Genomic DNA, 26,582 nt, shown 5'->3' with positions numbered 1-26,582 from the left:
TGATGCAGCGCTAGGGCCTGACCCGCCCTTTCGGTATAACCGGCGACACCTTCATCCAAGCCCCCACCAACCCAGTCCAGGGTGTTTGCAGCAGTGGAGGGAAACGGGTCTGCGACAATGTCTACAACAGTATCGCACGCTTCCACATCACCACATGCCGGCTGACATCCATTTCCCCACTAGGGAACTGTATCTCCAAGGCTAGAGTCCAGACCCGCAGGATCCATGTGACCTGTGCCCAGGGGCAGCCTGCACACTTAGACAGAGTCCTGTAGAGCCCAGGCGCTGGCCACAGGCGGAGCAGGGGGGCCCCTGCTCCCCCACTTTGACTCCTGGGCTGTTCTCTGTCACTCGGGGCTCTCCTGCCTCGTCCCTACCCATTCTGGGCAATCCCTGCCATGAGTCTCCACAGGGACATTCAGTGTCTTCCCTTATCCCACAGGCCGGCAGCTTGGGGCCTGCGGGGCGGATTTCCCAAGCCAGGTGCCCAGTTCCCATCCACACGAGTGAAAATCTGGACACCCAGCCCCCCCAGCTGGCACTGAGACCCTCAGCCTGAGCCCAGCGCCCGCCTCGCTGGGTGCCCATTATACAGTACGGCCACCCCCTCCCACCCGGCATGCATTAGGTATCGGGGGCAGGGTGTGGGGAGAAGATTGTCCCAGGCGGGGCCCTAGAAGCTCTCCCTGAGTTTTGTTTCCTTCCTGCTTCTTGCAATAAAACACTTTCCTGCCAATGCAGAACAAGTCGGTGTGTTTGGGGGGCTGGGGCAGAGTCACTGCATCTCTGGATCTCAAACCCTCGGGCTATTTTGGGAATATGACTAAGAGTTTGGCTACACTTACATTTTATAGGGCTCTAACTTGCTGGCTCAGGGGTGTGAAAAATTACCCCCCTGAGTGCAGCAAGTCAGAGCGCTTTAAAGCGCTAGTGTAAACAAGCTCTGAGCGCAGGGAGCAGGGCTCCCAGCTCTAGGAGCTAATCCCCTCATGGAGGTGGATCACCAGGAGCGCTGGGAGAACCCTCTCTCCCAGCGCTCCTGCGCGACCACACTCACACTTCAAAGCGCTGCTGGAGGAGCGTTTCCGCGACAGCGCTTTGAAGTTTCCAGTGTAGCCATGCCCTAAGTTGTTTAAAGGGACCAGGGAAGGGATTTGGGGGCATGCCCCTTTGCTAAGCAGTGACCATGATCAAAACCAGGTCAAGGGGCCTAGCTGGCTCCAGGGATTGGGGAATGCAGTCTGAGGCCTTGCCTTTTTATGGGGCACCGGCTCCAATCCAGATGCAGGTTGGGGCAGCTCCCTTACTCAATGGGGCGGGGAATGCAATACAGGGCCGTTACCCAGAAGGGGGCACCAGTCCTCACAGGTTGCAGGCCCCAGCATGGCCCCAGATGGGCTGGTCAGTGACTGCAGGGGAATGGGGCACAGGAAATGTTATTTCCGGAGCACCAGATACAGTGTGGGCCCAGCTCGGCAGGGTCTGCCTGCCTCCGGGTGAGTGTCAGGGAGGGGGATCCAGGAGCAAAGAGGACTCATCTGAGGTTTGCCAGTGAATGGCTCGTCTGCTTGCAGCCAAAATCTCCATGGGGCTGGAAGGATCCCCAGGCCCCACGGCCACCTATGTTGCTCCGTCCCAGAGGGGTTTGCGGTGCAGAGGCAGAGCTGGCCTCTCCTACCCCTTCCTGCTTGATGACTCTGTATACTGCTTAAGTGTAAATTCAGCAAAGCACATGTTCCTTTGTTCGAGACAGGCCTGTTTGCCGACCTCAGTTTGGAACATGTGGTAACAACACCATACAGTGGAATCTTATAACTTCACACACAATGTTGCCACACACATTTTATCCGGACAACAATGATCAGCAAATTATGAGTTTTCAAATGATCCCTCACCAGGCATCCTGTCTACAAAGTCTTATTACAATAGTGTGTGGGGTATGGACATGGGGTATATTCTGTCATGTCCCCGAAAGGGGGAGGGGATGGCAAACACTAGGGGGATCAAGGATGAATGATTAAGACCATCTGGGGTATGATCAGAGACATGGGTTGATCCCAAAATCTGTTTTAAAAGAATTGGTAGAATCAGTCAACCTTAAGAGAAGCTTTTTTCCAGGGTTGTATCTCAGGAACCACAGCATCAAGTAACCCCAAATTTGGATTAATAATCCTACCCCACGTCCCCATGAGATGAAACACATTTCAAGTCCATCTAAATAATGGAGCACATTTTAGAAAAGTCACCAATGTAACAGAAAAGAGTTCTTAACAGCAGTTATAACAGAACTGGTGCTGCATTAAAATCCAGTTCATTTTCGGAGCTATCCTGTTTGCTTCATCAGGGTTTTACAGATGCTTAAAATCTGCCTCAAACTGGTCCAAACTTGCCACTTCAAATTTCTTTGTAAATGTAAGGGGACTGCTGGCCCTTTACTAAAACTCAGTGGGGGTGTTTTGGCTGGCTAGCTCCCAGAACCAAAAGGAAGGGGAAGGGTCAATGGGAAATCAAGTCCCTGACACTGACAGTGCCCAGGAACAATGGGAAGAGTCCAATGCTCCTGGTCAGCGTGATAGACAAGGCAGACAGGCTAATCAGGGAGTCAGGAGGCCAGGGGCTTTCTGTCCTGCAAGTGAGCTGGAATCGCCTGGGTCAGACAGAGTGGGGCCGAGCTAAGGAGAGAGGCAGCCAGAGAGAACCAGAGAAGCAGCCCAGGGGGAGCAGGTCCGTGCTGGGAGCAGAGTCACAGAAGCAGCCCAGGGAGCAGACCTGTGCTGGGAGCAGAGCTGCAGCAAGCAGAGCCAGGGGAGCCAGAGAAGCAGCCCAGGGAGCTGGAGGCAGAGCAGCAGCCGTGCTGAGGCAGAGTGGAGCTGGAGCTCGATAGGGTGTCTGGTCCGGTCGGGGGTGCTGTGGGTCTAAAGCAGGCTAGTCCCTACCTGTCCTGGCACCATGCTGCGCCCCGGAAGTGGCCAGCAGCAGGTCCTAGGGGAGGGGGCCACAGGGCTCCACGCACTGCCCCCACCGTTTCCTGCACCCCAACCCGCTGCCCTAGCCCAGAGCCCCCTCCCACAACCTGAACCTCTTATTTCTGGCCCCAGCCTGGAGCCCGCACCCCAAGTTAGAGCCCTCACCCCCCACACCTCAACCCCCTGCCCCAGCCCAGTGAAAGTGAGTGAGGGTGGGGCAGAGCAAGCCACTGAGGGAGGGGCAATGTAGTGAGCGGGGGGCAGGGGCTCGGGGAAGGGGTGGAGAAGGGGGCAGGGCCTCAGGGAAGGCCTAGGTCTAGGGTGTTCGGTTTTGTGCGATTAGAAAGTTGGCAACCCTAGAGCTGGGGCTGGAGCAGTCTGGAGTGGGGTGCGGTGAGCAGCTGGGGAGAGCGAGGGGGACCCTGGGCAGCAGGCCTAGCGCAGGGAGACGCCCCCAGCCAAGAGAGGCCTTGTAGGCCAGACCTGGAGGGGGATCGTAACCCCAACGGGGGCGGGGGTGAAGGGGGCTGACGCTGGGAAGAAGGGTCCTGCCACCTAGACACTGAGGGCGTGTGGCCACCGCCAGGGCAAGTGTCCGACCCGCAGCATCCCTGCAGCACAGCCAGGGCCTGAGAAAAGGCCTGGGACTTGTGGGGAACAGACTGAACTCCCCTGACATCCCAGAAATGCTGGTTGTGACATCCCCATGCCACAGAGCGGGGTGACGGGTTTTCCTTTCACCTTTCCCATTTTTTCCTTATTTTTTAATTGGTTGCTGTTTAATAAATTGTATTTGCTTTGAACTGTATTTGATGATCAAGGGGTCAGGGAAGCATCCAGTGCAGAGAGAGCACCCTGGAGTGGGGACACCCTAGCCCCTGCCCTAAGTGACCACAACAAGGTTGGGGGTCGAGCCCCCGGGGACTCCTGGGCCCAGCCTTGTTGGGGTTACAAGGACTCTGCCACACAGGAGAGTGGAAGGGGAGCCCTGGAGGTCAGGCCGGCCTCTGGCTACAGGAAGTAGGAGCGAGGACTCAGATCCTTTCGCTAGTCCATTTCACTGGAGTAGTGTATAAGCCAGGAAAGTTCCCCACAATAGCGGGACCATTCCCCCGCTTACATAAACATTATTAATTCTTAAAAGACAACCACGAAATTTGAACAGCCATGACTGTCTCTTCTCCATCATGGTCTTTGGAGAGGAGGCTGTCATCTTTCCCAGGGCTTGTCTGCACTGGAATCACTGAAGCTGTGCCAGTGCATTATTAAGTGTAGATTCCCCAAGGATGATAAATAGCCCACACTCCAGTGAATTCTTGATTAGACCGCAGGCCAGTAAGGGCATTGGATTCCATGGCACATAAAGCATCCCACCATTGCCTTAGCCGTGATATCAGAAGCTTTGCACTTAGGTAAAGTACTTGCAAACACGCATCTCCAAAGAAGCTAGAGCCGTCTTCAGGCATATAAGTAGCAATCAAACCTTGCACCATTGGGAGGAAACAGGAGTTAGATGGAAATCACCCATATCCTCTGCAAAACTTTTTCCAAGCAGCAGTGTCTGTCTTTAGATTGCAGGGATACAGCCTTTGGGAGCGCTCAGAGAAGGTTTTACTTTCAATCAGAAATAGGTAAGGGTCTAAAACAGGGTTGGGCAAACTGGCCAGTGAGCTCCCACAGAGAACCGGGTTTTGGGGCCTGCACCACTCCAGCCGGGGCGGAGGGGCTGGGGCTGCACCACGCGGCTCCCAGAAGCCGCGGCATGGCCCCACTCCAGCTCCTACGTGCTCCAATGGCCCCGCTCCAATGGCCCCCTCCAGTACTCCAATGGGAGCTGTGTGGGCAGCGCCTGCAGACGGGGAAGCGTGCAGAGCTGCCTGGCTGCGCCTCCATGTAGGAGCCGCAGAAGGGACATGCCACTGCTTCCAGGAGCCACTTGACGTAAGCACCGCTCGGAGCCTGCACCCCTGAGGCTCTCCCCACACCCCAACCCCCTGCCCCAGCCCTGATCCCCCTCCCGCCCTCCAAACCCTTCGATCCCAGCCCGGCGCACCCTCCTGCACCCCAAATCCCCACCCCAGAGCCCGCATCCCCAGCCAGAGCCTGCACCCCTTCCCGCACCCCAACCCCCTTCACCAGCCCTGATCCCCATCCCACTCTCCAAACCCCCTCAGTCCCAGCCCAAAGCACCCTCCTACACCCCACACTCCTCATCCTCAGCCTCACCCCAGAGCCCACGTCCCCCAGCTGGAGCCCTCACCCCCCCCCCCTCGCACACCCACCCTACTCCCCCAGCCCAGCCCAGAGCCCCCTCCTGCACCCTGAACTCCTCATTTCTTGCCCCACCCCGGAGCCTGCACCCCCTACCAGAGTCCTCAGCCCCTCCTGCACCCCAACCCCAATTTTGTTAGCATTCATGGCCCGCAATACAGTTTCTATTCCCAGATGTTTGCCCACCCCTGGTCAAAAAGGAGGGTTATTGCTAGAAAGAGAGAAGGAAGAAAGTCATAGATTCATAGATATTAAGGTCAGAAGGGACCATTATGATCGTCTAGTCTGACCTCCTGCACAATGCAGGCCACAGAATCTCACCCACCCACTCCTGCGATAAACCTCTCACCTATGTCTGAGCTATTGAAGTCCTCAAATCATGCTTTAAAGACTTCAGGGAGCAGAGAATCCTCCAGCAACTGACCTGTGCCCCATGCTACAGAGGGAGGTGAAAAACCGCCAGGGCCTCTCCAATCTGCCCTGGAGGAAAATTCCTTCCTGACCCCAAATATGGCGATCAGCTGAACCCTGAGCATATGGGCAAGATTCACCAGACAGATACCCAGGAAAGAATTCTCTGTAGTAACTCAGATCCCATCCCATCTAACATCCCATCACAGGCCATTGGGCCTATTTACCATGAAAAGTTAAAGATCAATTAATTGCCAAAATCATGTTATCCCATCATACCATCTCCTCCATAAACTTATCGAGTTTAATTTTAAAGGCAGATAGGTCTTTTGCCCCCACTGCTTCCCTTGGGAGGCTATTCCAAAACTTTACTCCTCTGATGGTTAGAAACCTTCGTCTAATTTCAAGTCTAAACTTCCCGATGACCAGTTTACATCCATTTGTTCTTGTGTCCACATTGGTACTGAGCTTAAATAATTCCTCTCCCTCTCCGGTATTTATCCCTCTCATATATTTATAGAGAGCAATCATATCTCCCCTCAACCTTCTTTTAGTTAGGCTAAACAAGCCAAGCTCCTTGAGTCTCCTTTCAAAAGACAGGTTTTCCATTCTTTGGATCATCCTAGTAGCCCTTCTCTGTACCTGTTCCAGTTTGAATTCATCCTTCTTAAATATGGGAGACCAGAACTGCACACAGTATTTCAGATGAGGTCTCACCAGTGCCTTATATAACGGTACTCCTTATCTTTACTGGGAACACCTCGCCTGATGAATCCCAAGACCACATTAGCTTTTTTCACGGCCATATCACATTGGCGGCTCATAGTCATCCTGTGATCAACCAATACTCCAAGGTCCTTCTCCTCCTCCGTTACTTCTAATTGTTGCGTCCCCAGCTTATAACTAAAATTCTTGTTATTAATCGCTAAATGCATGAACTTCCACTTCTCACGATTAAATTTCATCCTATTACTATTACTCCAGTTTACAAGGTCATCCAGATCTTCCTGTATGATATCCTGGTCTCTCTCTAAATTGGCAATACCTCCCAGCTTTGTATCATCCGCAGACTTTATTAGCACACTCCCACTTTTTGTGCCGAGGTCAGCAAGAAAAAGATTAAATAAGATTGGTCCCAAAACTGATCCCTGTGGAACTCCACTGGTAACCTCCCTCCAGCCTGACAGTTCACCTTTCAATATGACCCGCTGTAGTCTCCCTGTTAACCAATTCCACCTTTCAATTTTCATATTGATCCCCATCTTTTCCAATTTAACTAATAATTCCCCCTGTGGCACGGTATCAAACGCCTTACTGAAATCTAGGTAAATTAGATCCACTGTGTTTCATTTGTCTAAAAAATCTGTTACTTTCTCAAAGAAGGAGATCAGGTTGGTATGGCACGATCTACCTTTTGTAAAACTTTTGTCCCACTTTTACAGCTTCTTTTTATGGCTTCTGATAAGGATCCTTTCTGATGCTGAATAAAGAGACATTCCTTTCAAGTCAGGACTCTCTTTAAACCACAAACATCCTGTTGGGTTTGTTCTCGAGATAATCTCATCCCTCTACCAGACTGCTGTCCTGGTCTTTGATAAGGTCCAAGTGGTTTGTTTGCCTTTTGACCCAAGTGGCTTTAACATCTGCCATTCACAGTGTATTTACAACTTGCCCCTAAAGACTTCAAGTAATTATTGCAGACAACAAACAATGCTTATCAACCTTTGCAAAACAGCAGAAAAAAACACTTGGCTTATCCCTGGGTGACAGTGTGGTGTGGTAGAGAGCTGTCACTTCAAGTGCAAGGGGTTCCCTGATCCTGCTGACAGGCTAGGGGGCTCTGGAGGGGAGCATTTGATCTGGGTCTTCAGCACCATCAGTCTGCAGAGAGCCTGCCTGGAGTAAGGTGGGGTGAATTGTTCCTTGGGGAGCAGCCTGTTGTTTCTCTCTGTGTGTTTTTGGATTCTTGTGTGTTGCGGTTCTGGATTCTAAGAAATAAAGTTGCTACCTTCCAGCAAGAGTATTGTATGATTTTATCTAATTTCTCTGTGTGTGTGCCATGAATGTAACAGACAGAAAGAAAAATCCTCCTTGAATTTCTTTATTTACCCTGAGCAATTAAAATCTAGGCATACCAGTTGTTACATTCTCCAGATATCCTGGATAAAAATAATTGTGAGTGTCTCTTTAGTTCAGTGAAGGCACAGGCAAGTTTGTACTGAGGTAACATTCTAAAAAAATAGATAACCCTTTTTATGTCAGTACTGAGGTTTACCCGCCTCCTTCTGCTAGATATTCCCGCTAGGATTTGGTTCAGAGGGAAATCTGCTGCTCTGGCTGCAATAAAATGTTTTTACTGCAGATCAAAGGCAGATCCCAGATATCCTACAGCAAATAGGCAGATCCCAGATATCTGACAGCAAATATTTACCGAATGTGGTGTCTACTTTTTATGGCCATTGATCAGGGAGGAGGGTGTAATTGTTGCAGAGCAAAGGGCCCGTGTACGTAAATGGCCGACACTCTGTCTCCTGGCAACTGATGGCCTGGGCCCTTCCCCCCTGAAAGGTGATAGCTAAAGGGTTGGAGAACAAAGGAATCAGGTGACCTCCTGGCCCGGGAAAGGGCACCCATAAGCAATTACTGGGAGATTAACAGGGTATCGCAGGTGGCTCCTTGTCCGAGGGGGGAGAGATTTCATTGCTGTGCTGTAGTCCCAGCATCGCCCGTCATGACTGGATCCCATGTGTTCGGTGCTGGACAAACACAGCGCCAGGGAAAATCCCGGCAGCAGAGACCCTAGAGTATAAAAGCCACCATTCAAGCAGGAGATTGCAATTTCAGAGTCAGCTGGTATTTACCTGGTTTCAAGTGGTGAGGTCGGGGCAGGAGGATTAGAAGCCAGGAGTCTGGAGTTCTAGCCTTGCTCTGGGGCATCTAGTGGGGTAGAGCAGGGAGGGGTGGGAGCCAGGATTTGTGGGTTCTAGCCCTATCCTGGGGTGGCTAGAAGGTCTAGTGGGTTAAACTCCTGGGTAGAACAGGGCAAAATTTGTATGAATTTATTCACCCCAATTGTCAAGCATGGTGACGCTGAGTAGCCATTGTGCCTGGGACCGCCCTTGAGAATGACTCTGGTTAACGCCAGCACCTCAGATGTGGGTGACCCAGTTTCCAGGCCCTGCTCCAACAGCGATCCAGCCAAAGTGGAGCAGGGCAGCTCCAAGTGGAGCGAGTGAAGAGTCCCCAGCTGAGAGGGGGCAGATCTCTGGTCTAATCCCTTCCCTTTGGCAGGCAGAGGGGGGATTTGAACTGGGTTTTCCCACAGCCCTGAGTGAGTGCTCTAACTGCTGGGCTGAAAGTTACAAGGGAACCCGTCCCCACCGGCCATTTTGTGGCTTTAGGCCTCTGCTTTTGTCCAAATGCCCCAAACTGAAAAAAAAAAAACCATTTCCAGTCAGGTCAAACAGAAATGTTTTCTGTCCAGGTGACGTGGAATTTTTTGACTTTTTATTTCGCCAAAAATTTGGAATAATATGGGGTTTGGTTCAACCCAAGACAAAACCACAGTAGGGCCTCAGAGTTCCAAACTCTTCAGGAATAGGGGTTGTTCATAATTCTGCAATGTTCGTAACTCTGAACAAAGTGTTTGGTGGTTCTTTCAAAAGTTTATAACTGAATATTGACGTAATACAGCTTTGAAACTTTACTATGCAGAAGAAAAATGTTGCTTTTAACCCTCTTAATTTAAATGAAAGAATTTAAAATTAACTTAATTGCTTTTAACCCTCTTAATTTAAAAGAAATAATTTCTTACCCTTGTCAAATACTAATTTTAAAACTTTCCTCTTTTTTTAAGTCATTTACATTTAGCACAGCACTGGATTTCTTTTTTTTTTTTGTCTCTGAGGCTGGCTGATTGCATACTTTCTGTGCCAAACGAGGTGTGTGGTTGACCGGTCAGTTTGTAACTCTGGCATTCGTAACGCTGAGGTTCTACTGTAGTTTTCAATTGCTCGGAACCAAAAAATTCATTACTCACCCAGCTCTACTCCTGGATTCTGTTTCTGATTGCGGGAGATGGAGATGGAGTCAAGACTCCTGGGTTCTAGCCCAGCTCTGTGAGGAGAGTTGCGGGCTGGGAGTCAGGACTCCTGGGTTCTATCTCTGAGGTGAGGAACGGAATGGGCTGTAGTTGATTAAAAGAGGAAGAAAGGGCCGAAGGGCCCCACAGAAGGACTAATGCTCACCACTCTGAGCATTAGAAACTTTTCCCTAATATCCAACCTACATCTCCCTGGCTGCAGACTCAGGCCATTACTTCTTGTCCTGTCCTCAGTGGACACAGAGAATGATGGATCTCTGTCCCCTCCAGAACAGCCCTGCACAGATTTGAAAGCTGTTCTCAGCTCCCCCCCAATCTTCTTTTCTCAGGACTAAACCTGCCCAGTTTTTAACCTTTCCTCACAGGTCAGGTTTTCTAACCCTTTGATCATTTGTGTTGCTCTCCTCTGAACTCTCTCCAGTTTGTCCACATCTTTCCTAAAGTTTGGTGCCCAGAACTGGGCCCAGGACCCCAAGCGGGACCTCACCAATGCTGAGTAGAGCAGGACAATTCCTTCCCGTGTCTTGCATATGACACTTCTGATAATCCACCCCAGGAGGACACCAGCCTTTCCTGCCACTGCATCACATTGTTAACCTGGCATCATTCCCTCCTCTGCCCGACACCACAACGACACTCCACGTGGGAGCAGGGCTCTGCCGTTAACAGCGGGGAACGAGCAGCCGTTGGCACATCCCACCGGCCTATGGAGTCACCACCCGTTAGCCCGTTGCCCCATCCCAGGTTTTGAAACTTCCTCTGTACGTTCAGGGTTTTGCCCTCCTCCCCCGAGTCCCAGGGAGAGCAGCCTGCCCCAGACCACAGGGAGGGATCCATCAACGGTCAAACCACCAACCAACACCCAGCATGCCAGTGGGGCTGGGCAGTGCAGATTGGGTGGGGGCCGGTCCAGGCTGACAGGGTCGTGGGCAGCCCTGTTGGGCCAGATCTGGGCTGGCCCGGGGACTGGGGGGTCTCAAAGCCCTGAGCCCATGAGCACCGTGAGACACTGCAGGGTGAATGTGACAGGATCTGGCACAGAGGGGCCTGGCAGGACCCCCATAGCTTGTGCCAGTGGAGACAGATCCCTCCTGGGCCCAGATCCTCCTGGGCCCAGCCAGCCCAGCCTAGCCTGCCCCGGATCCCCCTGGGCCCAGCCAGCCCAGGCCAGCCCAGGCCAGTCCAGCCCAGCCTGCTCCTGGGCCCAGCCAGCAGATGGCAGGGCTGGCTAGCTCAGCCCTCTCTGCACGTTCCGTGTGATCTGTCTGGGGCATGAGTGTTCGGTGTGTTCGTTGCCTGTCATGAGAGCCAAACTCTCTGTCTCGTACCATTCTCAGTTTTGTTCCCACAAAGGGCTAGTGTGCGGCCTGCCCTGTGGGTTTGGGGGGCCCCGAGACCCTGGGGTGATGGTCATGGTCTGGGTTTGAGACCCAGCTCCGCACCAAGTTGGGCAATCCAGGCACTTTCAGCCAGGCTCTTTTGTTCAGGGATGGGGAACCCCTTCCTCAAATGACCCTAAGTTTGGGTCAGTCACCCCAGCTTCCCCCGCTCCCTAGGGGCCCACACCAAATTTCTTGGCAAGCTGTCATAATATAAAGGGAAGGCTAACCACCTTTAAATCCCTCCTGGCCAGAGGAAAAAACTCTTTCACCTGTAAAGGGTTAAGAAGCTAGGATAACCTCACTGGCACCTGACCAAAATGCCAATGAGGAGACAAGATACTTTCAAAAGCTGGGAAGAGGGAGAACATCAAAGGGTCTGTGTCTGTCTGGGTGAGGCTTTTGCCGGGGACAGGACAGGAATGGAGTCTTAGAACTTAGTAAGTAATCTAGCTAGATATGCGTTAGATTCTGTTTGTTTAAATGGCTGAGAAAATAAATTGTGCTGAATAGAATGAATATTCTTGTCTGTGTGTCTTTTTGTAACTTAAGGTTTTGCCTAGAGGGATTCTCTATGTTTTGAATCTAATTACCCTGTAAGGTATTTACCATCCTGATCTTACAGAGGTGATCCTTTTCTTTTTACTGTTTCTTCTATTAAAATGTTTCTTTTCAAGAACTGAATGCTTTTTTTCATTGTTCTAAGATCCAAGGGCTTGGGTCTGTGGTCACCTATGCAAATCGGTGAGGATTTTTACCAAACCGTCCCCAAGAAGTAGGGTGCAAGGGTTGGGAGGATTTTTGGAGGGAAAGACTTTGCCAAACAACGCTTTCTCAGGAACCCAGATTAACGTTTGGTGGTGGCAGTGGAAAACCAAGGGCAAAGGGTAAAATAGTTTGTACCTTGGGGAAGTTTTAACCTAAGCTGGTAAAAGTAAGCTTAGGAGGTTTTCATGCAGGTCCCCACATTTGTACCCTAGAGTTCAAAGTGGGGAAGGAACCTTGACACAAGCCAAGTACCTGTGTCGATTTTAGAGCACTTAGGAGAGCTGAGGTTTGAACGAGGAGCTGGTCTTAACCTTCGCTGTAGCCTGGCTGGCAGCCGTTGTGCCAGCACAGAGGGCGATGAGCAGGTGACCCCAAAGGGACATTGTCTCATAACCTACCAAACACACACGAGACCCCACTGCCTACCCAGAGCTGGGATAGATCCCAGGAGTCCTGGCTCCCAGCCCTCACCAGCAGTGGGCAGGACCCAGATCCAGGACAGACGACTCCAAGCCCCAAGGCCAGGCTGGTGCTGGCAGCCAGTCCCCCCCTCTACATGCCCTCACCCTTCCCCCAGGCCCTGGGGCTCAGGTGGCACTGGGGGAGCCAGGCCCCGGCTCCCACTGGCTCTGCTGGGCACGGGCATTTCCAGCAGCCAGGCCTGTCCCTCCCCTGGCTGGGTCGCTGCCCCTTGCGATGCCCAGGGCTAGGATTGCCAGGCGTCCTGTTTTCAACTGGAACACCAGGTCGAAAAGGGACCCTGGCGGACTGGGCCGTTAAAAGTGCGGTCAGTGGCACAGCAGGGGCCCGGGCCTAAGGCGGGTGCCAGGCTCCCTGCATGCCCTGGCTCCACATGGTTCCAGGAAGCAGCCGCCAGGTCCCTGCAGCCCCTAGGTGCAGGGAGGCTCCGCACGCTGCCCCCACCCCGAGTGCCAGCTCTGCAGCTCCCATTGGCCAGGAACCTTGACCAGGGGAGCTGCGGGGGCAGCGCCTGCAGGTGTGAGGACAGCGCATGGACGGAGCCTCCCTGCACCTAGGGACCACAGAGACCTGGTGGCTGCTTCCTGGGAGCTGTGGTAAGTGCCGCCGGGACCCCGTACCCCATCCCCCTGCCCGGAGTCCCCACCTGTACTCAAACTCCCTCCCAGAGCCTGCACCCCGGACCCTCCACTCCCCAACCCCGGCTCCACCCCAGAGCCCTCACCCCCAGCTGGAGCCCTCACCCCCCCTGCATGCCAACCCCCTGCCCCAGCCCGGACCCCGGTCCTGCACCCCAAGTCCCTCATCTCCAGCCCCACCCCAGAGCTAGCACCCTCAGCCAGAGCCATCACCCCCCCCGCCCCAGCCTGGAGCCCTTTCCCACACCCTGAACCCTTCATTTCTGGCCCCACCCAGAGTCCACACCCACAGCCAGAGCCCTCATGCTCCCCCTGTACCCCAACCCCCTGCCCCAGCCTGGTGAAAGTGAGTGAGGGTGGGGGAGAGTCAGCGATGGAGGGAGGGGGGAAAGGTACGAGTCGGGGGTGGGGCCTTGTAGAAGGGGGGCAGGGCCTCAGAGAAGGGCTGGGGCAGGGGTGAGGGGTGTGGCAGGGTGTTCGGTTTTGTGCAGTTAGAAAGTTGGCAACCCTACCCTGGGACCTGGGCAGGGAACGCACAGAGGGACTTGCCAGGTCTGGGGGCTGTGGTTATGGGGTATCTAGGGCACGCAATTAGGGGCAAAACCTGTAACAGGGCACCAGGACTGTGTGGTTAGAGAGGCTGGGAGCCAGGAATCCTGGGTTCTAACTTGGCTCGGGGAGGGGAGTGGCGGCTAGTGGGTTAGAACAGGGGTTTGGGAGTCAGGACTCCTGAGTTCTCTCCACAGCTTGGGGATAGAATTGGGCTGAGGATAACAGGGGGAGATGCACCAGGCACTGTGGCTGTGGGGTTCACAGTGTCTCAGGACCCTGCCCTGTGCCCACTTCTCCCCTAACTCCCTGCCACACCCAGAATCTCTGGGGCCCTGGGTGGGAGGAGCTGCCCCATCCCACCCACAGCTGCCTGGCCGTGCTCTATATAATGACACCCGAAGGGGAAGGAGACTCAGAGACTCTCAGCTCTGCTGGCAGCTGGATCCATCTCTGACGGGAGCCCCAGGAGTTGGGTGAGCTGAGAACAGACACAGCCAGGGGGAAAATGCAGAGGGAGGGTCACTGCGGATTGACTCCAGAGGGGCTGGGCGCAGAATCCGGCCCTGATCCCACTGCACTCAGGGGTGACTCTGGATTGACCCCCAGGCAGCTGAGATCACAATCTTAGCAAGAGGGTAAAAGAAAGAGGAGGTGAGATCCAGAGTCAGCACTCCTGGGATCTCTCCTGGGGCAGTGGGGTCTAGTGGTTAGAAACGGGAAGCTGGGAGCCAGGACTCCTGGGTTTTCTACTGGCTCTGCAGGGGCAGTGGGGTCTAGTGGATTGGAGCAAGGGGGGCTGGGAGCCAGGACTTCTGGGTTCTCTCCCCCACTCTGGGAGAGGAGCAGGATCTAGGGTCGCAGAAGGGGGAGAGCTGGGAGTGCGGACGAAGGACGCACTGTGGACAAACAGATAAAGCATAGAGTTAGTGGCAGGCTGGGGTCGTGGCCAAGGCTCCCCACTGGCGTTTAGAGAACCTGGGTTTCATTCTCTTTGTCTTAGGATGGGATTTTTCAAACCCCTAAAGGGGTCTTGAGGCCAAACCCTCATGTACCCCCGTGGGACCCAAGTCACCAAATGGGAGCTGAAAAGCTGAGCCTTAACCATTCTGTGCCTCGGTTTCCCCATCTGTAACAAGGGAAGAACACCCCTTTCTCGGTGTGCTCTGCCCGATTAGACTGTAAGAGTTTCTCACTGGCCACTAGCCAACCAGAATCCACGTGACAAAAAGAGAGAGCTGGCTTAATCCATGGAGAAGGGCAATATCACACACCTGGGCTGCTAGGAAGGGTGTCTTCAGCTAGGCAGAGAGATAGATAGAGAGATAGATATGGGGAAACAAAGAGAGAAAGAAAGAAAGAAAAGCCCTCAAATTTCTGGAACCTAGTAAATGCAGCCCAGCCCTGTACCTTTAACTCTGCCCTCTTTGAGTGAGGTTGTGGGGCGGAGCTGGTGTGCTCCACTTAATTCCTTAATTAGTGGTTTCAGGAGCATTTGACATTCTGGCAGAGGCTGAGGCAATTCCGGTTAACTTTAATGCTCTGCAAATAAGGTTTTGGAGTTTGGCACGAAGCGACTGCCTGCCTGGCAGCCTTAGCCTGCAATCTGCAAGGAGCTCCCCGGCGGGGCAGGGGGCCTGGAGGGGATGAGTGACTGCAGGTTCCATGGTGCAAACAGGTCCCCTCTCCCTTGTCCATTCCTCCATTTCCTCCCCACTGCAGGGCGAGCCAGCAGCAGAGGTATCATGGCCCAGAGGGGACCCCACCCAACACTGCTGCTGGTCTTGCTGGCCACGTGCCTGGCTCTGGCCAGGGGGGAGACGCGCTACGAGAAGTTCTTGAGGCAGCACGTCGATTACCCAAGGCCTGCCGCCCCGGACGCCAGGACCTACTGCAACCAGATGATGCAGCGCAGGGGCATGACCTCGCCAGTCTGCAAGTTCACCAACACCTTCGTCCACGCCAGCGCCGCCAGCATCACCACCATCTGCGGCCCTGGGGGGGCCCCGGCGGGTGGGAACCTGCGAGACAGCACAGCCTCCTTCGCCCTCATCACCTGCCGGCTGCAGGGGGGATCACAGAGACCGCCCTGCAACTACAACGGGGGCACCAGCACCCAACGCATCCGCATCGCCTGTGATGGGGGGCTCCCTGTGCACTACGACAGAGCGATATAGTTTGGGCCCATTGCACAGCACTGTCAGTCCCCCCAGACCCTGTTCCACTGATGCCCCAGTGCCCATGATACAGTATAGCCGCCCCTTCCCCCTCCCCCGCCCTCTGCTGCCCCTAGTGCCCATGATACAGTATAGCCACCCCTTCCCCCTCCCCCGCCCTCTGCTGCCCCTAGTGCCCATGATACAGTATAGCCGCCCCTTCCCCCTCCCCCGCCCTCTGCTGCCCCTAGTGCCCATGATACAGTATAGCCACCCCTTCCCCCTCCCCCGCCCTCTGCTGCCCCCTAGTGCCCATTATACAGTATAGCCACCCCTTCCCCCTCCCCCGCCCTCTGCTGCCCCCTAGTGCCCATGATACAGTATAGCCACCCCTTCCCCCTCCCCCGCCCTCTGCTGCCCCTAGTGCCCATGATACAGTATAGCCGCCCCTTCCCCATCCCCACCCTCTGCTGCCCCCTAGTGCCCATGATACAGTATAGCCGCCCCTTCCCCATCCCCACCCTCTGCCGCCCCCTAGTGCCCATGATACAGTATAGCCGCCCCTTCCCCACCCCTACCCTCTGCTGCCCCCAGTGCCCATGATACAGTATAGCCGCCCCTTCCCACCCCCACCCTCTGCTGCCCCCTAGTGCCCATTATACAATATAGCCGCCCCTTCCCCACCCCCACCCTCTGCTGCCCCCTAGTGCCCATTATACAGTATAGACGCCCCTTCCCCACCCCCCATCCTCTGCTGCCCCCTAGTGCCCATTATACAGTATAGCCGCCCCTTCCCCACCCCCCATCCTCTGCTGCCCCCTAGTGCCCATTATACAGTATAGCCGCCCCTTCCCCACCCCCACCCTCTGCTGCCCCCTAGTGCCCATTATACAGTATAGCCACCCCTTCCCACCCCCACCCTCTGCTGCCCCCTCGTGCCCATTATACAGTATAGCCACCCCTTCCCCACCCCCGCCCTCTGCTGCCCCCTAGTGCCCATGATACAGTATAGCCGCCCCTTCCCCACCCCCGCCCTCTGCTGCCCTAGTGCCCATTATACAGTACAGCCACCCCCCGCCCATCCCGCATCTATTAAGTATCGGGGGCAGGGTGTGGGGAGAAGATTGTCCCAGGCGGGGCCCTGGAAGCTCTCCCTGAGTTTTGTTTCCTTGCTGCTTCTTGCAATAAAACACTTTCCTGCCAATGCAGAACGAGTCGGTGTGTTTGGGGGGCTGGGGCAGAGTCACTGCATGTGGAGATCTCAAACCCTCGGGCTATTTTGGGAACTTGGCTAAGTTATTTAAAGGGATGAGTGAAGGAGCAGACATAGAATCATAGAATATCAGGGTTGGAAGGGACCTCAGGAGGTCATCTAGTCCAACCCCCTGCTCAAAGCAGGACCAATCCCCAATCAAACCATCCCAGCCAGGGCTTTGTCAAGCCTGACCTTAAAAACACATGCCAGTGTTTCACCACCCTCCTAGTGAAAAAGTTTTTCCTAATATTCCTCCTAAACTTCCCCCACTGCAACTTGAGACCATTACTCCTCGTTTTGTCATCCGCTACTACTCGAGAACAATCTAGGGGAACCCCCTTTCAGGTAGTTGATAGCAGCTATCAAATCCCCCCTCATTCTTCTCTTCTGCAGACTAAACAATCCCAGTTCCCTCACCTCTCCTCATAAGTCATCTGTTCCAGTCCCCTAATAATTTCTGTTGCCTTCCACGGGACGTTTTCCAGTTTTTCCACATCCTTCCTGTAGTGTGGGGCCCAAAACTGGACACAGTACTCCAGATGAGGCCTCCCCAATGTTGAATAGAGGGGAATGATCACGTCCCTCGATCTGTTGGCAATGCTCCTACTTATACATCCCTGTCACGGAGTCCCCGTGTGATGCTCTGGAACTGCTCCCCATGAAGCCAGTCAGGACTCTGGGGAAGTCTCCTTTCTCTGAGCAGCGTGTCTTCAGGATACACAGCTCACACAGCTTCCACCTTCCTGGGTCTGACCTCGGAGCATTCAGCATCCTCTGCCCCTCCATGCTATTCCCACAGGCAGGGTCTTGGGGAAGCCAGAGGGTCCTGCACCCCAACTCCGCAGTCAGACTTCACTCTCAGCCAGCCAGTAAAACAGAGGTTTATTAGACGACAGGAACATGGCCTAACACAGAGCTTGTAGGTGCAGAGAACAGGACCCCTCAGCTGGATCCATTTTGGGAGGCAGTGAGCCAGACAATCACGTCTGCACTTCACTTCTCCTCCCCAGCCAGCCCCAAACTGAAACTCTCTCCAGCCCCCCCACACCCACCCCCCGGGCTTTGTCCCTTTTCCAGGCCAGGAGGCCACCTGAGTCTTTTGTTCTCCAACCCTTTAGCTCTTACCTTGCAGGGGGGAAGGGCCCAGGCTATCAGTTGCCAAGAAACAGGGTGTTGGCCATTCTCTGTGTCCAGACCCCTGCACACACCTGCCCTCTAGGGCTCTGCAATGATCATACACCCTTATCCCACCACCTAGATACTTAAGAACTGCCTAGGGGAAACTGAGGCAACCCCACAATATTCAGAGGAAACATTAAGAACAGTCCCGCTTCATCAAAATCCCAAAATGCCATTGGCCTTCTTGGCAACAATGGCACACTATTGACTCATATCCAGCTTCCCGTCCACTGTAACCCCTAGGTCCTTTTCTGCAGAACTGCTGCCTAGACACTCGATCCCTACTCTGTAGCGGTGCATGGGATTCTTCCGTCCTAAGTACAGGACTCTGCACTTCTCCTTGTTGAACCTCATCAGATTCCTTTTGGCCCATTCCTCTAATTTGTCTAGGGCCCTCTGTATCCTACCCCTACCCTCCAGCGTATCTACCTCTCCTCCCAGTTTAGTGTCATCTGCAAACTTGCTGAGGGCGCAATCCACACCATCCTCCAGATCATTAATGAAGATATTGAACAAAACCAGCCCCAGGACCGACCCTTGGGGCACTCCACTTGATACCGGCTGCCAACTAGACATGGAGCCATTGATCACTACCCGTTGAGCCCGACAATCTAGCCAACTGTCTATCCACCTTATAGTACATTCATCCAACCCATACTTCTTTAACTTACTGGGAAGAATACTGTGGGAGACAGTGTCAAAAGCTTTGCTAAAGTCAAGGAACAACACGTCCACTGCTTTCCCCTCATCCACAGAGCCAGTTATCTCATCCTAGAAGGCAATTAGATTAGTCAGGCATGACTTGTCCTTGGTGAATGCCTTCCAACCGGCAGAGTCTCCTTCTGTTCCCTTCCCTCAGATGTATCATCTAGTCCACTCTCCGCATTAGTACCTGTAGAGAGAACATGAAAATGGTTGTTTACCTGTATCTGCGCTGCTGGTACATGGACATTCCCCTTTCTTCTTCTGGAGGTCACATGCTGCCAAATTTCTTCACCGTCCTCCTGTCCCCGCTGTGCAGCCTGCTCTGAATCTTCAGAACATTGTGCCCGTAGAAGCATATCCTGACGTCCGTCCAGGAAATCTTCAGTTTCTCTTTTGCAACACAGGGTCGACACTTGTTTCTCCAGACCTTGAACCTTCACTTCCAATATGGAGACCAGCTTGCACTTTGTACAGATAAAGTCGCTTCTGTCCTGTGGAAGAAAGACAAACATGGCACATCCAGTGCAGGTCACAACAGCTGAACGTTCCCCATCCATATTACCTTCCTTCTACGAGCTTCCTCAGGAGTTGTAGTAACTACTCAGGAAAGCCGGCAATACGTAAGCCTCTGTGGGCACTCCCCGGGACAACTCCCAGGAAAACTCCCTCTGTTAGCCTTGTTAGGATATAGATATTCAGGCCTGTCTGTAAAGGCCTATACTCTAAGAATTTAGGTGTATTCTTATCACTTGGCTAGTTATAGAGGTACAAAAGAGAATCAAAATCACTGTCTGCCAGTGTAAGGGCCTTCTCTTACTGTGACAGTCTGAGGTCCTGTTCTTAGGCTAAGGCCTTTGGCTAAGCAGCAGAGGCAGCCATAAGCTAGGAAGTGACCGGTCACATCCTCACATTCCAAACTAGTCACATTGAAAGAAGGTGCTATTGGGCTGTTAGGAATACTATCCTGTCCTGATAATTCCTATCACCTCCAGAGAAAGGGAAGTGCCTAGAAAATGTAAAAGGAAACAGCATCCTGTCTGGCAAGAACTTACTTATCAATACTGGGATACGAAATCCTCACTTCTGTATTGTTTTGTCATTATAGTTCCCACTTTGCTATTGTTTGTCTGTATAATCTCTGTCTGGTTCTGTGATTGTTCCTGTCTGCTGTATAATTAATTTTGCTGGGTGTAAACTAATTAAGGTGGTGGGATATAATTGGTTACATAATCATGTTACAATATGTTAGGATTGGTTAGTTAAATTTCAGTAAAATGATTGGTTAAGATATAGCTAAGCAGAACTCAAGTTTTACTATATAATCTGTAGTCAATGAGGAAGTGAGTGTGTGGGGGGGGGGCGGGGGGGAAGAGATGGGAATGGGAATGGGGATAAGGAAATTGGAACCATGTTTTGCTAAAGGGGGAAATGGGAACAGGGAATGGAAGTAAGGAAATTGGAATAATGTTTGGCTAAGGGCAGGAATGGGAACAGGGACACAGGTGTAAGGCTCTGTGGTGTCAGAGCTGGGAAGGAGGATACTAAGGAAGGAAACTGGAATCATGCTTGCTGGAAGTTCACCCCAATAAACATTGAATTGTTTGCACCTTTGGACTTCGGGTATTGTTGCTCTCTGTTCATGCGAGAAGGACCAGGGAAGTGAGTGGGTGAAGGAATAAGCCCCCTAACATCTTGGTCCCGTGACTGACTCGGATGCATTGCATTGGATAGGTGAGTGGCAGCCTGTAAGTCCCCCTCCCCAACAGTCCGTGCAGCTGCTTGGAGGGGGTATTGTGAACTCTCGTGATGGTAGTTGCGGGTTCTGGCAAGCCAGGGTAAAGGATTTTTTGGATAAATGAATAAGGAAGAATCAGGACCCATACCAGGTGCAGGGGTCAACCTGGGATGAGATTAAAAAGGAAATGGAGGAAGTGTTAGGGGACCCAGAGGGATGGGGGGTGGCTGAGGAGCCCACCCTCCTTGGTATATGGGTAGTGGAAGAAGGTCCCTGCCCATGGGGACTAAATGCCTTCCAGGAACAGGCGGCACTTCAGTCCGCTTGTGAGAGGTTTGAAGTAAGGGCAGCATTATGGAAAGCTGTCAGTAATCTTTCAAGTTTGGTGCTGCTTCAGCAAGGGCTGCTGAAGGGTTGTAAATTAGTTAGGGGTAGTGAAAAATGATTTGGCACAAAAGGGTTTATAGTCAAAAACAGAGTTAACAGACGACCTTTAGAGACTGGAGCTGGGACTTGGTCCTGGGGGAGTGGAGAGAAAGAAAAAAAAGTTTCAAAGTGCAACCTGCCTTTCCACACTCTTTTGTTTTTCTGAAGTTTTAATGGAGGGTACTTTGGATACTTATGTGAGATGTCCAGAAGGAAGTTTTTGTTTAATGATAAAACCCAGTTATATAAATGTAACTGTATGTGCAACTCTGTGCAGTCACATTGGATGGAAGCTTGGTAATTAAATTACCCAAGGGGGTCAGGTCAAGTGGCTACTACCACCACTATGCTTCTATCCCCAGAAGCGTTTACAGCTATTCTGAGGGAAAATGGGCCCTTTTCCCACAGAAATGGTCTATAAGGAACTGCTGCAGGCAGCAGGTGGAGAGAAAATCTGATCAAAATTATTTGACTATTGGGTAATGTAATCAAAATCACTAAAGGATGTAAGGGGTTTCTATTGGAAGTTAACTTGGCTGCTCCTGGTTGTGTCTAGTTGTACAAGATGGCAGGGTAATCGGGGTACAGTTGTGTAAAAAAGTAATCACAGTGCAAGAAATGTTAGGCAAAAGAGAATTTTGTGTGGTAAAAGAAAAGGAAAAGGGGAGGAACGATGGGAGCACTGAGCCTTGGGGTGGCTCTGGGGGATCAGATTGTTGCTTTGGTGGGTGTGCATGAAAACTCTGTGGGCATGGGAGAGGCAGTTACACCTTGTGTAAAATTAATTTGGCTAATATGATGTTATGGAGGTTAAACTATATGGAAGGAATCTGCATTTTCCCAGGACGTGTGCGGTGTATATTGGAGAAAGGGTAAAAGAAATGCAAATAAAACATGGTACTTCATTAAAATCCTAATAGGGCTCCAAAAGGAGCCACAATAGGTTGTGCTTTCTTTTTCAGATCTGTGTGTTTTGGAGCAGGAGATGAAAGTGGAAAGTAATCAGAACTCTAGTGGAAGTGAAATGTTTCCCTTTTAAGACACTCTCTAAACTGCTAACAGCTTTGGATCCAGAAGCAAGCTAGTAAGCCTCTGTGTGTAAATGCAAATTACCTAGCTGATGGGTACAAAGGAGCTGCAAATAATGAATACATCCGGTCAGCAAACAAGCTACTAGAAGACTCAGATTAAGGCCCTCCAGGAAAGGGAGGTGAAAAAAACAAGTCAAGCCTGAAAATAAGGGGGACAGGTTAAACTTAAGGGTGTGTGTGTGTGTGTGTGTGTGTGTGTGTGTGTGTGTGTGTGTGTGTGTGTGTGTGTGTGTGTGTGTGTGTGTGTGTGTGTGTGTGTGTACAGTGCTAAAATCTGAAGCTGTCTCTCAGCTATTACCTGAGAATAAACTTAAAGCTTGGTACAGCAGAGAAACTATTGCAAACATGGTCAGTTGCACAAGAGGGGAAACTGAGGTACACCATCTCATAAATTTCATAAATGACCAGTGAGTGAGGTAATTCACTAGCCTGACTATAGAACAAAATAAGGACAGCCTGGAGGTAATTCTTCTGTTTTTCCTGCAATTAGCAAGGAAATTTGTAAAAGAAAGTGGTATTATTATTAAGCAATAATCTGTCCCCACCAGGGGGGTGGAAATTGTTTCTTTTGTTTTTCAGACACTCTACAAGCAAGCTGGCGCCAGCAGAAGCATAACTCAGAATACCATGGATCTATGTTTTGTGTTGTTCGTCTGTGGTGTTTGTCTTGTTGCTAGCATTGCTGTGTTTTAATGAACAGAAAACCTCATGACATGGGTGGGGGATGGCTTCAAAAGGCCCCCTAACAAGCCTCTCTGCTGTTCGCCACATATATGCCCCATTGCTGTGCAGGGGATGAGTGGGTGCAGGTCACATGGTGCAAACAGGTCCCCTCCCCCTTGTCCATTCCTCCATTTCCTCCCCGCTGCAGGGCGAGCCAGCAGCAGAGGTATCATGGCCCAGAGGGGACCCCACCCAACACTGCTGCTGGTCTTGCTGGCCACGTGCCTGGCTCTGGCCAGGGGGGAGACGCGCTACGAGAAGTTCTTGAGGCAGCACGTCGATTACCCAAGGCCTGCCGCCCCGGACGCCAGGACCTACTGCAACCAGATGATGCAGCGCAGGGGCATGACCTCGCCAGTCTGCAAGTTCACCAACACCTTCGTCCACGCCAGCGCCGCCAGCATCACCACCATCTGCGGCCCTGGGGGGGCCCCGGCGGGAGGGAACCTGCGAGACAGCACAGCCTCCTTCGCCCTCACCACCTGCCGGCTGCAGGGGGGATCACAGAGACCGCCCTGCAACTACAACGGGGGCACCAGCACCCAACGCATCCGCATCGCCTGTGATGGGGGGCTCCCTGTGCACTACGACAGAGCGATATAGCTTGGGCCCATTGCACAGCACTGTCAGTCCCCCCAGACCCTGTTCCACTGATGCCTCAGTGCCCATGATACAGTATAGCCGCCCCTTCCCCCTCCCCCACCCTCTGCTGCCCCTAGTGCCCATGATACAGTATAGCCGCCCCTTCCCCCTCCCCCGCCCTCTGCTGCCCCTAGTGCCCATGATACAGTATAGCCACCCCTTCCCCCTCCCCCGCCCTCTGCTGCCCCCTAGTGCCCATTATACAGTATAGCCACCCCTTCCCCCTCCCCCGCCCTCTGCTGCCCCTAGTGCCCATGATACAGTATAGCCACCCCTTCCCCACCCCCACCCTCTGCTTCCCCCTAGTGCCCATGATACAGTATAGCCACCCCTTCCCCCTCCCCCGCCCTCTGCTGCCCCTAGTGCCCATGATACAGTATAGCCACCCCTTCCCCCTCCCCCGCCCTCTGCTGCCCCTAGTGCCCATGATACAGTATAGCCACCCCTTCCCCCTCCCCCGCCCTCTGCTGCCCCTAGTGCCCATGATACAGTATAGCCACCCCTTCCCCCTCCCCCGCCCTCTGCTGCCCCTAGTGCCCATTATACAGTATAGCCGCCCCTTCCCCCTCCCCCGCCCTCTGCTGCCCCTAGTGCCCATGATACAGTATAGCCGCCCCTTCCCCACCCCCACCCTCTGCTGCCCCCTAGTGCCCATTATACAGTATAGCCACCCCTTCCCCCTCCCCCGCCCTCTGCTGCCCCTAGTGCCCATGATACAGTATAGCCGCCCCTTCCCCCTCCCCCGCCCTCTGCTGCCCCCTAGTGCCCATTATACAGTATAGCCACCCCTTCCCCACCCCCGCCCTCTGCTGCCCCTAGTGCCCATGATACAGTATAGCCGCCCCTTCCCCACCCCCGCCCTCTGCTGCCCCCTAGTGCCCATGATACAGTATAGCCACCCCTTCCCACCCCCGCCCTCTGCTGCCCCTAGTGCCCATGATACAGTATAGCCGCCCCTTCCACACCCCCACCCTCTGCTGCCCCAGTGCCCATGATACAGTATAGCCGCCCCTTCCACACCCCCACCCTCTGCTGCCCCAGTGCCCATTATACAGTATAGCCGCTCCTTCCCCACCCCCACCCTCTGCTGCCCCCTAGAGCCCATTATACAGTACAGCCACCCCCTTCCCATTCCGCATCTACTAAGTATCGGGGGCAGGTTGTGGGGAGGAGATTGTCCCAGGCGGGGCCCTGGAAGCTCTCCCTGAGTTTTGTTTCCTTGCTGCTTCTTGCAGTAAAACACTTTCCTGCCAATGCAGAACCAGTCGGTGTGTTTGGGGGGCTGGGGCAGAGTCACTGCATGTGGAGATCTCAAACCCTCGGGCTATTTTGGGAACTTGGCTAAGTTATTTAAAGGGATGAGTGAAGGAGCAGATATGACTCATTGCGGTGCAGTGACCATGATGAAATCCCAGATCAGGGGTCCTGGCTCACTCAGGGGTTTGGGGACTGGATTCCAGGGCCTCTTCTCTTTAGGGGAATCTGGCTCCAGCCCAGATGCAGGTGAGGGAATGGGACGGGGAATGCAGTACAGGGCCATTCCCCACAAGGGGGCACCACTCCCCATGGGTTACGGGCTCCAGGGTGGCCCCAGATTGGGCTGCTCAGTGGCCGCTGGGGAATGGGGCACAGGAAATGTTTATTTCCGGAGCACCAGGTACAGTCTGGGCCCAGCTCTGCAGGGTCTGGCTAGCTGTGGGTGTGTGTCAGGAAGGGGGATCCGGGAGCAAAGAGGTTTCATCTGAGGTTTTCCAGTGAATGGCTCATCTGGTTGCAGCCCAAATCTGTATGGGGCTCGACGTTTCCTTGGGACTCATGACCATCTACAAGGCTCTGTCCCCAAGGGGTTTACAGCACGGAGGCACAGCTGGCATCTCCTACCCCTGCCCCCTTCACCCACTGCCCTGCAGCTCCCCCGAACAGCAGAGCAAGCAGAGCAGCCATAGAAGCACAGAAATGTGGGGCTGGAAGTGACCTTGAGAGACCATCAAGCCCAGACCCCTGTGCGGAGATAGGACCAAGTAACCCTAGACCAGCCCTGACAGGGGGTTATCCAATGATACCAACCCCCTGCCCCCCTTGGGAGCTTGGTCCAGAGCTTCACCACTCTGAGCATTAGAAACTTTTTCCTAATATCCAACCTACATCTCCCTGGCTTCAGACTCAGGCCATTACTTCTTGTCCCGTCCCCACTGGACGCAGAGAATGATGGATCTCTGTCCCCTCCAGAACAGCCCTGCACAGATTTGAAAGCTGTTCTCAGCTCCCCCTCAGTCTTCTTTTCTCAAGACTAAACCTGCCCAGTTTTTAACCTTTCCTCACAGGTCAGGTTTTCTAACCCTTTGATCATTTGTGTTGCTCTCCTCTGAACTCTCTCCAGTTTGTCCACACCTTTCCTAAAGTTTGGTGCCCAGAACTGGGCCCAGGACCCCAAGTGGGACCTCACTAATTCCGAGTAGAGCAGGAAAATTCCTTCCCGTGTCTTGCATATGACACTTCTGGTAATCCACCCCAGGAGGACACCAGCCTTTCCTGCCACTGCATCACATTGTTAACCTGGCATCATTCCCTCCTCTGCCCGACACCACAACGACACTCCACGTGGGAGCAGGGCTCTGCCGTTAACAGCGGGGAACGAGCAGCCGTTGGCACATCCCACCGGCCTATGGAGTCACCACCCGTTAGCCCGTTGCCCCATCCCAGGTTTTGAAACTTCCTCTGTACGTGCAGGGTTTTGCCCCCCTCCCCCCAGTCCCGGGGAGAGCAGCCTGCCCCAGACCACAGGGAGGGATCCAGCAACGGCCAAACCACCAATCGACACCCAGCATGCCAGCGGGGCTGGGCAGTGCAGATTGGGAGGGGGCCGGTCCAGGCTGACAGGGTCATGGACATCCCTGTTGGGCCAGATCTGGGCTGGCCCGGGGACTGGGGGGTGTCAAAGCCCCGAGCCCATGAGCACCGTGAGACACTGCAGGGTGAATGGGACAGGATCTGGCACAGAGGGGCCTGGCAGGACCCCCATAGCTGGTGCCAGTGGAGACAGATCCCTCCTGGGCCCTGATCCCCCTGGGCCCAGCCAGCCCAGCCCAGGCCAGCCCAGCCTGCT

General features: G+C 53.4%; 2 protein-coding genes and 1 long non-coding RNA gene across 3 annotated transcripts in view; 2 read left to right on the top strand and 1 right to left on the bottom strand.

Moving 5' to 3' along the window:
* LOC141997065 (uncharacterized) overlaps positions 1 to 20,032 on the bottom strand; it is a 33,702-nt gene extending 13,670 nt beyond the window's left edge. Inside the window, exons 1-2 of the long non-coding RNA XR_012641685.1 lie at positions 19,912 to 20,032; positions 19,078 to 19,350 (exon numbers count right to left, since the gene is read on the bottom strand). This is a non-coding gene — a long non-coding RNA (uncharacterized LOC141997065). The remainder of the gene's footprint in view (positions 1 to 19,077; positions 19,351 to 19,911) is intronic.
* On the top strand, positions 13,946 to 15,857 carry LOC141997495 (ribonuclease-like). The gene is made up of 2 exons (XM_074969873.1): positions 13,946 to 14,040; positions 15,287 to 15,857. Exon 2 carries the CDS (start codon positions 15,310 to 15,312, stop codon positions 15,739 to 15,741), a length of 432 nt encoding a protein of 143 aa, XP_074825974.1. The 5' UTR covers positions 13,946 to 14,040; positions 15,287 to 15,309; the 3' UTR covers positions 15,742 to 15,857.
* A 2,973-nt stretch (positions 20,033 to 23,005) lies between the features above and the next one.
* LOC141997494 (ribonuclease-like) lies at positions 23,006 to 23,437 on the top strand. The gene has a single exon (XM_074969871.1). The coding sequence runs from the start codon at positions 23,006 to 23,008 to the stop codon at positions 23,435 to 23,437; it is 432 nt and encodes a 143-aa protein (XP_074825972.1).
* The last annotated feature ends 3,145 nt before the right edge of the window (positions 23,438 to 26,582 follow it).

The sequence above is a fragment of the Natator depressus genome, chromosome 13 (genome assembly GCF_965152275.1).
Source record: "Natator depressus isolate rNatDep1 chromosome 13, rNatDep2.hap1, whole genome shotgun sequence".
Classification (NCBI taxonomy): Eukaryota; Metazoa; Chordata; order Testudines; family Cheloniidae; genus Natator; species Natator depressus.
Note: the sequence above shows the minus strand (reverse complement) of the source record. Positions and strands in the feature narration are given on the sequence as shown.

Bases quoted from the DNA above. Each gene is read 5' to 3' on its own strand.
- LOC141997494 (XM_074969871.1), top strand. From the start codon at position 23,006: ATGGCCCAGAGGGGACCCCACCCAACACTGCTGCTGGTCTTGCTGGCC.
- LOC141997495 (XM_074969873.1), top strand. From the start codon at position 15,310: ATGGCCCAGAGGGGACCCCACCCAACACTGCTGCTGGTCTTGCTGGCC.